This window comes from Panthera tigris, chromosome D2 (genome assembly GCF_018350195.1).
Source record: "Panthera tigris isolate Pti1 chromosome D2, P.tigris_Pti1_mat1.1, whole genome shotgun sequence".
In the NCBI taxonomy this organism is placed as follows: domain Eukaryota; kingdom Metazoa; phylum Chordata; class Mammalia; order Carnivora; family Felidae; genus Panthera; species Panthera tigris.
Genome location: NC_056670.1, coordinates 75232019 through 75244713, shown reverse-complemented (window position 1 = coordinate 75244713; position 12695 = coordinate 75232019). Strand labels below are relative to the sequence as shown.

The 12695-nt window shown below is 43.2% G+C and overlaps 1 protein-coding gene across 2 annotated transcripts in view; it reads left to right on the top strand.

Moving 5' to 3' along the window:
- The first annotated feature begins 2034 nt into the window (after positions 1-2034).
- Positions 2035-12695, top strand: part of LOC102963378 (minichromosome maintenance complex binding protein) — a 47441-nt gene continuing 36780 nt past the window's right edge. For both annotated transcript variants that reach the window (XM_042959924.1, XM_042959923.1), the window contains exon 1: positions 2035-2184. In XM_042959924.1, the coding sequence (XP_042815858.1) occupies positions 2127-2184 (58 nt within the window). In that variant the 5' untranslated portion in view covers positions 2035-2126. The remainder of the gene's footprint in view (positions 2185-12695) is intronic.

Below are 12695 nucleotides of genomic sequence, written 5' to 3'. Positions count from 1 at the left end.
AGCTCCGTGGGGTATCTTTAAGTAAATCTGAGCGATAGTTTGTTTCTAAGTCACTAAATACAGAGGAAGAAACCTAAAGCTTCAGTGTTCCTCGCTACTGTTGACTTGGTATCCATCGGCAATTTCATATGAAGCAAATCAATCTGCAATTATTATAACTTAAAAGCAGACATTTTCACGTCCGCATACATTTAATTTGCCTGTTACTGGTCAAGACACTAACATATGGGATTTCTCCATTTAATACAAGGGACTTGGCAACCCTCTCTGCTAAACACATGAATAAATGAACAACGTGGTGGTAGTGCCCTGGATATGAAACTCCGTTTTCTCAGCTCACCCAAACTCACAAGAGCCAGATGTGTAATCCAGTAGACCAATTAATTAGTTCACAATGAGAAATACAAACCACCCGCCTTTGCCCTAAGTAGGGCTTGAGCTTCGAGTTCAGTTCTTATTCTCAGGCTTCCCACTTTCCAGTCTCCATTCAGATCATCCTCTTTCTGTTTAACACGCTCTTTCTTCAGCTCTGGATAATACAGTTTTCTCAGGTGTGTTCCAGTCCTAGGAGAAACATGCTGTTTCATCCCTGAACTTGGATGTTTTTCTGAATTCCCTCACTAAAAGTTTACCCCTAGATTTGATCTTTTTGTGTGTGTTCATGCCACCATCTTCAATCTTAGGGTATCCAGAGAGAGGCACACATTGTTTTACTCTGCTTAGCTTTACTGCCTTTCCCAAATACTGCGCTTTTTCACAAATTGAAAGTTGGTGACACCACCATTTGGCGCAAGTCCATTGAGGCTATTTTTCCAAGACCATTTGCTCACTGGGTATCTCTACGTCAGGTTGTGTTAGATCTTGGCAGTATTTCAAACATTTTCGTTATTACTACATTTGTTATGGTGGTGATCTGTGATCAGTGATCGTGACTTGCTGAAAGTTAAGATGACAGCATCTTTTAAGTTAAAAAATATTTTTAAATTGACATATATACTTTTTAAGACTTAAATCTATTGCACGCTTGATAGACTACTGCATAGTGTACACATAATCTTCATGTGCCCTGGGAAACCAAAAACTTCATTTGATTTGCTTTATTATGATTTTCGCTTTATTGAGATGGTGTGGCACAAAGGGGCAGCATTTCGAAGGTATGTCTGTACACACCTTCTGCAGGAACCTGCCAAAGCTCCCTGGTTGTTTCCAGCTTCTAGGCAGAGGCAGACAGGTACGTTTCCACAGTTAGGAGCTTGCCTCTCAAATTATGAACTCGTCACTCTACCACAGTGCCAGAGGTCCAGCAAAGGGCGCCTGTGAGTTTTCAAAGTACCCCTTATCCAAATGTATACCTCCCCCAGTGTGATAAGACTTTATGCAGCTAAGGGAGTCACTGTATGGGTGTTTCAGGCAGGGCGCCACAGAAAGGAGCAAAACAAAACAAAACAAAACTAGCACCAAGAGGGGATGGACCGACACCCAGGGCTGTTTTGCCCACTGATTTTGCCCAGAGAGGACCCGAAGGTCTCCTTGGGCTTGTGCTTTTGGGCTGCTGCGCCCTCCAGCCTGTGCAAGGGCTCGTATTACGAATTAATAAACCGGACCTCGGGAACTTCCCCCTTCACACTAGCACAGCGTGACAAAACGCGATACGCAGAGCTCAGCCTCGACGCCTTTCCACCCACCAGCCCTGCGTGCCCTTCCTTTTGCCCATCTCCAAGATGGCGGCCGCCCCGCCGCCGCGTCGCCGCCGCGTCCTGGCTCCGCCCCGCCCCACCCCCGCGCTCCCGCCGCCCCTCCTCCCGCCCTCGGGGCCGCGCCGCGCGCTCCCGCCGCCCCTCCTCGCGCGAGCTCCACCCAGGTCGCAGGCAGCGCGGTCGGCGGCGCCTATTTCCCGCCATTGTGCGAAGTGGAGGCTGGGGGCCCGCACGCGCCGCCTGCCCGTGGCCAGCTGCTCCTTGGCTGCCGCCGCCACAGCCGCCGTTCCCTGAGGCGCGGGCAGGCCGGGCGGCCCGCGCCCCGAGGCTCGCCGTGCGTGGGAGGGCGCGGGCGACGAGCGGCCGAGCCCCCGAGGAGGAGCCGCGGCGCGGGACGCCGGGCCGCGCCGGCCCCGGCCCGTCGGCGAGATGCCCTGTGGGGAGGATTGGCTCAGCCACCCGCTCGGGATCGTGCAAGGTTTCTTCGGTGAGTGGCGGCGCCGGGGGCGGGCTGGGCGGGCCGCTGAGTTTGCCGAGCCCGGGGCCCGGCCCCGCCGCGCGGCCCCACGCGGGGCTCCCCCGGAGGCTGGCGTGGCCGGCCAGGCCTGCGCGGAGACACCCCCGTGCCAGGGCCCGTGCCCGTGCCGGTGCCCGGGCCGCGGCTTCCCCGGCCGGCCGCGGGTGCCTCCCACCTGCCCGATTCGTGATTCGCGAGCGGCCAAGGTTACGCGGCGAGGAGCCGGCGACCGGCCGTGATTGCCGGCCTCGCTCCCCTCCGTGGCGCACCGGGGACCCGCGCCCCGCGTTTGACGCTTCGCGGAAGGGTCCTTGAACCTTCGGGGGGCCCGCCGAGACGGGGCGAGGAAAAGCACTTTGCCTATGGGAAGCCTGCAGGATATTTCAAAACTTCCGGTGTGTCGGGGGAGTGCTCGCTCGCAGCAGAAGTTGGCTCTAACTACTGTATTACACACATCCTCCCTTTTCGCGATAAGATTAGGGGTGACAGCTTAATTTTTTCTGTTATGACTTTAAAGCCTATTTAGTACACGTCTGCTTTCGTGCCAGAGCTAGCAAGAAATGTTGAACTCAGCTGAGTTCCTACGTAGAAAAGGGCTTTGAATGCTGCAGACCAGCTTAGTAAATTTTAGTTGTAGTTCTTGTTAACGCTACTTTTCTGCTAAGCATCCATGGAGGAAAATTGAGGCTTGTTTGCGGTTAACTGGGCGTTTTAACCCCCCTCCCCGTTCTTTTTGCACTTACGAGTGGTGGAGGCAAACCAGAAATCACTGTTAGATTGTGGCACCTGGAGGTAGCTTAGCAGTGAGTGGCCTTAGCTCACTTAAAACACCAGGCGGGTGTTAGTGAGAACGCCTTGATCTAGAAGCTAGTCTCCAGCAGCCAAAACCAGTGGCGTAAAATGCACGTATTTCTTGTAGGAGGGATTCAGCAACTCTTTATTCATTTTCCCTATAATTTGAACTAGTTTAGTTTTCTGGTTTCCCAGGCTGAAACTAGAAGCAGTAAATTAGAAGGCCCGTGTAGGCATCAGGACTGAGTCCGTGAACACTGACAACCTGATAAAGAAGTCTAAAACTATGTGTATATATATTTTTAAAGGCAAATTTTTTTTTGTTTTTTTTTTTTGTTTTGTTTTTTTTTTACTATATCCATAAGGGTGCTTTGAGGAAAGGACATACAGTCCTCCACTAAATCCTAGTAATTGATGTTCACATTACTGGAACCCATAATTGATGTCCAAAATAATGGCTCCAAAATGTGGAGTGAAGATTAAATTGCACAGTTGGTTTAGGTTGCTGTAAATGCATAGGTACTTCTTAGGGAAAATCCGTCAAAAGTGAAACGTTTTGGGGCACCTGGGTCGCTCAGTCGGTTAAGTGTCCAACTCTTGGTTTCAGCTCAGGTCATGATGTAACCGTTCATGAGTTTAAGCCCCGCATCAGGCTCTGCGCTGATGGTGCAGAGACTGTTTGGGATTTTCCCCCTCCCCCTCCCCTTCCCCCCTCCCTCCCCTTCCCCCCTCCCTCCCTTTCCCCCCTCCCTCCCTCTCCCCCCTCCCTCCCTCTCCCCCCTCCCTCCCTCTCCCCCCTCCCTCCCTCTCCCCCCTCCCTCCCCTCTCCCCCTCTCCCCCCCTCCCCCTCTCCCCCCCTCCCCTCTCCCCCCCCTCCCCCTCTCCCCCCCTCCCCCTCTCCCCCCCTCCCCCTCTCCCCCCCTCCCCCTCTCCCTCCCCCGATTGTCCTCTCTCTCTCTCTCTCTCTCTCTCTCTCTCTCTCTCTCTCAAAAATAAATAAACTTAGAAAAAAAAAGTTTTGGTGCTTAAGGGCAAAGTTCCAGTTATGGATATTTAGTAAATTTCCCACACCCTGGTCTTGCTGGATAAATAAGATGACTTTATATTTGATGTAGTTTTGAAAGTATTTGTCATGTTTTGTTTCCTATGTGTATGATTCTAAGGGACACATCTCATTATAGTACAGAAAGGGTATAATTTGGATAAAAATACTGGCTTTACAGTATTTTGTAAATTTTGTAAGTTGCTATGGGCACCTGGATCTTGTTGAAATGTTTCCCTACAGAATGTCTTATTTCCCCATATAGATTGTTTTATAGAGAAGAAAATAATACTGCTTTATAGCCATAATTTTTTTGTAGAAGCTGTTCTGAAGTATATGTTTTTACTGTATTTTCCTACTGCCATGAATATGTTGAGTACCTTTGTAATAACAGCATTACAGGTATGTTTCTGTGAGAAGTAGGTCAGGTGTTAAACTTGTAGACTCTTTTTGGTTTTTTAGTAAATTGTTTCAAATTGATTTTTCACCCAGTTAGAGAAATGACTGTTGTGGTTTATGAGGCCTTTCTTGGCTCCACCCCTACCTAGTTCTCAGACCTCACCTTATCACTACATTCCCTCTCCTACTGAACCCTCTTTCAGTTCTTTAATTTTGGACCTTGCCTCTAGACCTTCTGCATCTCAGCTCTTTCCTTTGCCTGGCCCCCTCCTCATTCCACTTGTACTTTCCTGGCTAAATCTTCTTTTGGAAACCTAAGTTAAGTACCCCTTGCTTCGGTTACTGCAGGATCCTTTGTGTCCTGGAAATTAGTATACGTTAACCCTAAAAATAAAACTGCCAGTTATTTTACCAGTAAAAATGGGTTTACTGGGAAATAACAGAATTACAGTGTGGGACATGCATGCAAGCTAAGGCAAACCATAGACAAGTCCCACAAACAAAGGAGAGGAACTTTATTTTATAAAGGAGGAGGAAGTTGGGACGGGTTATTTTGAAGGGAAGCCCATTGGAGAAAAAGGTTCAAGGTGATGCTGGTTTCTCACTGGCTGAGTTGCAGGGATAGTAGATATCTCATAGGAGATGCAATGTACATCTCTCTCTGTTGGGGCCTGTAATTGATACTTACCTGTTAAAGATTTTTTTGTTAGGGATCTTTAATTGATAATTCTTCTTGTAATTAACATTGAGTGGTAGAGCTCCCCCTTTCAGCCTCCCAAGTCCACTTTAGTGAGGTTTCCCTTTATTAATTTTCACATATGTAAAGCAAGTTGTTGAAAGTACTTGTTTCTTGGGTTCCTTTGCTATATTTTTTCTCAGCACATTCAGGGCCTGTCTCTGACTTATTCACCAGTATATCTTCATTGCCTGGAATGCACCTTGCACAGTGAAAATGCTCAGTGAACATGCTCAGTGAACATGTGTCAGAGGCAGTGGAAAGACTGATGAATCAATCAGAAATGGTGTGAATTGGGGTGGTTACTGTGAGCGCAGGTCTCAGACATAGGACAGTCCTGGCGGACCTCCTGTTGATTCAGAGAATTCATGATCATACCAGGTGTGAGCTACGTTCACATGCAAGTCCTGATTCTTCTTCATTTGGATAGGAAACTTTGAAATTCTGTGAGTGGCCAATCATAACTACCTGGGTCATAATTCATCTTTGCGAATCAATCTGTACTTTAATTTGTATCTGCCATGTTATAATTGCACATTTTTTTAAAAATGCACATTTTTTTCTGTAAGCCCTCATAAAGTGTCATTAATGTTTCACTTGGAGTTTCTTAAAGATTTTATGTACAGGACGTTGAGATCCAAAGCTTTAAATTATGATTTAGGAATACTTCAGCATTATCTTTGTTGGCCTCTGTTATGTGTATAGTGCTAATGGCTGAGTCCCTACAATGATTATTTAGTGATCCATATCAGATTGCTTCCTTTAAACAAAGGCAGGAATAATAATTAAAAACAATTTTGGGGGGCGCCTGGGTGGCTCAGTCGGTTAAGCGGCCGACTTCGGCTCAGGTCATGACCTCGCAGTCCATGAGTTCGAGCCCCGTGTCGGGCTCTGTGCTGACAGCTCAGAGCCTGGAGCCTGTTTCAGATTCTGTGTCTCCCTCTCTCTGACCCTCCCCTGTTCATGCTCTGTCTCTCCCTGTCTCAAAAATAAAAAAAATTAAAAAAAAAAACAAAACAATTTTGGTATACTTTTTTTTTTTTTTTCTCCTAATCAGTTTTTATTTAAAAGAAATTTTTTTCTTCCTTCACTCAGGTCCTCTCCACTGTACCACATTAACCCTGAAAGACTAGCTATACTCATTCCTGTCCTCTGCTGCCTCAGTTTCTGTTGAATGGTGTTCTCCTCTGGTATGACTATACCCACACAGGTGGCTCCAACAAGCACCAGGAAGAATGAACGTTGGTGGAGCCATCCACGGGAAGCATGATGCACTCAGCTCTCAGACAACCATGAAATAAATGAGAGGACTTCTGTTGTAGCCTATCTCCATTTTCAACCACTCATTCTCATCCTTGAGTGGTAGCTGTTGAAGTGGAATTTGCTTTATTTAAATGAAGACTCGTAAGACAAGATTTCTAGATCTGTTGGTTAGAAAAAACAGATAAAATAAATTTTCTTAGGGCAGCTGACTGGTTCAGTCAAAGGAGCGTTCTACTCTTGATCTTGGGGTCATAAGTTTGAGCCACATGTTGGGTATAGCTATTTAAATTAAAATACTTTAGGGGTGCGTGGGTGGCTCAGATAAGCGTCAGACCCTTGGTTTTGGCTCATGTCATGATCTCACAATCGTGGGATCGAGCCCCACATTGGGGCTGAGCACGGAGCCTGCTTGGGATTCTCTCTTTCCTTCCTCCTCTGCGCCTCCCCCAGTTGCACATACTCTTGCTCTCAAAAGAGAATAAGTAAAAAATGTAAAACACCATTACAAATTTTTTTCCTTACCTGAATTAATAACTTGTCAATTTTGGAAAACGTAGGAATGCTTATTGACTGGTTTCTTTAACTGTTTTTATTTTTTTTATTAAAGTTTTTTTAGTGTTTGTTTATTTTAGAGACAGAGCACAAGTGGGGAGGGGCAGAGAGAGCCAGAGACAGAATCTGAAGCAGGCTGCAGGCTCTGAGCTGTTAGCACAGAGCTGGACAACCCACGAACCATGAGAAGATGACCTGAGCTGAAGTCGGACGCTCAACCGACTGAGCCACCCAGGCGCCCCTCTTTCACTGTTTTTAGATCGTTGGTTGGGTCAAGATCATTACTATTGGTTATATTCAAAGTACTGTGGTTATATCCAACAACCAGAACTAGACTAAAAGAGCAGTGTTATGTGGAGGAGTGCAGGGAGAAGTATTTGGTCACTAGCATTTTAAAGAATTTAAAGCAATAATAAAATTGACTAAAAGTTTGCTTTTTTATTGTCACCACGATTCTGGACAGACAATTCATCCCCTTTTGTTTGTACCCATCTTGGATCTCTCCTATCATCCTGACCTTGGTAGGCCACTGAAAAAAGGCATTTGTTACAAGGCTATGGAACCCAAAGATAGGGAGGATGTCTTGGCGTCCCAAGAGTGGAATCTGGAACTGGAAAGCTGGCAGGAATCTAAGCAGCTCTTCTCAGATTTTCTTCTTAGGCTATATTCATCTCTGCACACGAACTTTATCTGTCTCTACTCCACAGCTCCCAAATTCACTTGGTCTCAGTTCCACACTAGTTAGCATCTTTATCTTAATCTCAGATTCCAGGGTTAGAGAATCTGATTGGTCCAGCATGGCGTCAGGAGTCCACTCGTGCACTAACAAGCTGTGTCCAGGGCACAGAGTTATATAGGACCGTCCTGACTTTTGAGTCCCACACCTCAACGCTGGGGCAAGTTCTCCGAGAAGAAGAATGGATTGGGCACCTGTGGCAAAAGGTGTAGATATGTATGTATGCATTTTTAAATAATAGCTCACACATGATTTTAAGAAACATGGTAATAAGTAGAAGGATGCCCTTTTCCCACTGAAGTAACCACTTGTGATCCTACTTTTAGTGCCTTTATTTGTGTTTTGTTTTTTTTATTGAGATGTAACACACAGACATGAAATTAATCATTTAGGTATGTATACTTCAATGGTTTTTAGTATATTCACAGTGGTATGCAGCCATCACCACTATCATTTCCATCATTCCCAAAAGAAACTCTGTACCTATTAGCAATCACTCCCAATTGCCCCCTCCTCCCTTCTCTGTCAATCAGTCTACTTCTGTTTATGATTTACCTATTCTGGACATTTGTATAAATGGAATAATACATGTGGGCTACTGTGTCTGGCTTTTCACATAGCTTAATATTTTCAAGGTTCAACCATGCAGTGGCATATATCAGCACTGTATTCCTTCTTATGAATGAAGATAATATTCCACTGCACGGATATACTACATGTTTATTCGTTCATTCGTGGATGGACCCTTGGGTTGTTTCCACTTCTTGGCTATTGTGAAGCGTGCTGCTGTAAATATCAGCGTACAGATTTTTGTGTTTTCACTTCTTTTGGGGTATACCTAGCAATAGGCTTGCCTACTCATAATGGTAATTTATCTTGATGTATATATACATATATATGGTGTGTGTGTGTTTTAGGTTTATTTTGAGAGAGAGAGAGAAAGTGCACACTCATGAGAACAGTGGAGGGGCAGAGAGAGAGAGAGGGAGAGAGAGAATCCCAAGCAGGCTTCGCATAATCAGTCCGGAGCCCGATATGTGGCTTGAACTCACAAACCGTGAGATCATGACCTGAGCCAAAATCAGGAGTTGGATGCTTAACTGACTGAGCCACCCAGGTGTCACTTTTATGTTTAATTGTTTGAGGAATTGCCAAACTATTGTCCAAAGTGGCTGTACCATTTTACATTTTCACCAGCAATGTGTCAGGTTTCCAGTTTCTTACATCTAACATTTGTTATTTTCTGTTTTATTAGTTATAGCCATCCTAGTGGGTGTGAAGTGATAACTTCTTATGGTTTTGATTTGCATTTCTCTAATGACTAATGATAATAGCATATTTTAATATGCATATTGGCCATTTGTATATTTTCTCTGAAAAAATGTGTATTCAAATCCTTTGCAAATTTTTTAGCTGGGTTTTGTCTTTTTATTGTTGAGACTTGAGTTCTTTGTATATTCTGCATACTAGACTTACCAGATATATGTGATTTGCAAATATTTCTACCATTTTGTGGATTATCTTCACTTTCTTGGTGTAATGCATTTCAATGTAAGCTTTTAATTTTTTGTGCATAATACACCATAGTTTATGTAGAGGAACAGAAAGCACAGAAAAACTTTCATAACATTCTATTTGTATATGTTCAAGTTTTTAATTTGATGAAGTCCAATTTATGTCTTCCCTTTGATTGCCATATTTCAGAACCCATTGTCTAATGCCAGATGTAAAAATTTATACCTATGTTCTAAGAGTTTCAAAGTTTTAGCTCTTAGATTTAGGTGTTTGATTCATTTTGAATTAAATTTTGTATAAGGTATGAGGTAGGGATCCAAATTCATTCTTTTGCACATGGATATCCAGTTGTCCTGGTATCATTTGTTTTTGGCTTATTTTTTACATTTGCCAGTTTATTATAAAAGATATTATAAAGTATTCAGATGGACAGCCAGATGAAAAGGTGCATAGGGTGAGATCTGGAATAGTACCTCGTGCTTTTGTCTCCAGGGAACTGGAGTGTGATAGCTGCCTCCCAGCAGTGGATGCATTTGCCATCCTGGAAACTCCCGCACTGTTTTTTGAATAGTCTGTTCTGCCCACTGAATGGTTGCCATTGAATGACACCTTTGTCAAATCACTGGACCATAGATGTGTAGCTTTATCTCTGAACTCCCAGTTCCGTTGGTCTATATGTTTATCCTCATGCCAGTACCACATTGCCGTGATTAACTTTGCAGTGTTTTTAAATCAGGAAGTGTGAATCCTTCAACTTTGTTCTTTTTTAATATAGTTTTGGCTCGTTAGAGTCCCTTGCATTTCCATATAAATTTAGAATCAGATCGCCCATTTTTGCAAAGATAGTCAGTGGGCATTTTGGTAGGGATTGCATTGACTCTTTTAGTTCTTTTGATAATAGAGTATAGTTAAGATTACAGACTCTAGAGCCACACTGCTTTTTAACTTCTGAACCATACTGGGTATTTGGCTCCCTGAGTCATTTTTTAAAATATTTCCTTTTTTTTTTTTTAACTACTGAATGATTTTCAGTAATAATCATGAAATGGAGCTTAAAGTATTATATATTTCAAAATAGTATAGTTCTACTTATTGCTTCTATCACCTTCTTCTGTACGCACCCCCCCACCCCCACTGATTTTAGAATTTTTTTGTTGAGTTCCACTGTAATGATGTTGTTTCATGTTGGTATGGGTACCGCACATGAGATTGGAAGAATTTTGTTTTAATTGTGTAATTCTTTGAATAACTTCCCAAGTTCCTACAGGACAAAAAAGAAACAATTGATAATTAATAAGTGAATTCCAACTACTTGGCAATGGCAAAGAATGAAATCTGGTCATTTGTAGCAACGTGGATGGAAACTGGAGAGTGTTATGCTAACTGAAGTAAGTCAGGCAGAGAAAGACAGATACCATATGTTTTCACTCATATGTGGATTCTGAGAAACTCAACAGAAGACCAGGGGGGAGAGAAGGGGGGGGGGGAGTAACAGGGAAGGAGGCAAACCATAAGAGACTCTTAAATACTGAGAACAAACTGAGGGTTGATGAGGGGTGGGGAAAGTGGGTGATGGGCATTGAGGAGGGCACCTGTTGGGATGAGCACTGGGTGTTGTGTGGAAACCAATTTGACAATAAATTTCATTAAATAAGTGAATTCTGATAAAACAAGCAACTACAAAAGACACAAGTTAGGCAGTTCCCAAAATCGTGCCCCTGATGGTAATGTATTGTCATTGTTAACGTTTTTTCTTTTCCTTTTCCTTTCCTTTTCTTTCCCTTCCTCTTTCCTTTCCTTTTCCCTTTCGTAGAGAGAGCACACACACCAGCAGGAGAGAAGGGCAGAGGGAGAGAGAGAATCCTAAGTAGGCTCCATGGTCAGTGCTGAGGCCCACGCAGAGTTAGATGCAGGGGCTCCATCTACCATCATGAGATCATGACCTGAGCCTAAATTAAGAGTCAGTCACTTATCCAACTGAGTCCCCCAGGCGCCCCTGTTAATATATTTTCGTGATTCATTCTTTAGTTATAAAGCAAATAACAGTTTGATAAGAATATATTTTAGTATTAAATACTAAATTCAGTGCAATATATACGTGTGAGCTAAAATTTGCGCTTCCTATGCCTTTCGTTTCGCACTGTTTTAAATATTAAACACACTCCCAAGTTGTCTCATAGAAGATAGAGTTGAAATAATTCAAGTTCTGTCTCTTCATCTTTACAAACACTGTGGTGTTTATTTAAAATCTGTTGTATGCACGTAGGGCTCTAGAGTGCCACACAGGGATTGGGGGATACTCACTGCCCCTAAGAAACTTTGGACTGTTCTGGACCACTGAGAGATTTACTGTCCAAACAAATGCACTTAGCTGAATCTTGATTGGAAAGAATCTTGACAGTATTTAGTCTTCCTAGCCATGAATGTGGAATATTTCCCCATTTATGTAGTTCTTGTGTTTCTTTCATCAGGCTTTTATAGCTTTCCTCATACAGATCTTATACATATTTTGTTAGATTTATATACAAGAATTTCGTTTTGGGGATGCTAATGTGAATGGTTCTGTGTTTTTAATTTCAAACTCCACTTGTTCATTGATAATATGTAGGAATATGATTGACTTCTGTATACTAACTTTGCATTTTGCAATCTTGCTATAATTGCTTATTAGTTCCAGGCGGGTTTTTCTTTTTGTTGATTCCTTTGGATTTTCTATGTAGAAACATGTCTTCTGTGAACACTTTTATTTTTTCCTTCTTGGCCAGTATACCTTTTCTTTTCTTTTTTTTTTTTTTTTTTGTCTTAATGTATTAGTTATGGCTTCTAGTACAGTGTTGAAAATGGTGAGAGGGCCATCATTGCCTTGTTCCTATCTTAGTGTGAAGCTTCTGGTGTTTCACTTATTTTTAATTCTTCAGTTGCTTTCCTTTTGAATGTAGAGGCATATTCTAAAGTTGTTTTTTCTCTCCAACTTTAGATACCATTTCAGAGTTTCCATTTCATAAGATGAGGAAATAGTGTCTACACAACCCTCCATTGCTTGTACCCAATTTTTGTCAGTCATTGTGCCACAAATGTGGCACCAAAGTTTACAGTGCTCTAGTGCTTTGTCTGATCGTATTATAAAGGTCAAAAACCAGTGAATAACATTTATGTTATTATGATTGTATAATAGCTTTCCCTACAGAATCTACTAGGGTGTTTGGACCAGTAGGGGAGGAAGTAAAATCCTGTCATTAAATTATTTTGCTTTAAGGACAGTGTTTCTACTTTTTTTTTTTTAACATTTATTTATTTTTGAGACAGAGACAGAGCATGAACAGAGGAGGGGCAGAGAGAGAGGGAGACACAGAATCTGAAACAGGCTCCAGGCTCTGAGCTGTCAGCACAGAGCCCAACGCGGGGCTCGAACTCACAGACTGTGAGATCATGACCTGAGCCGAAGT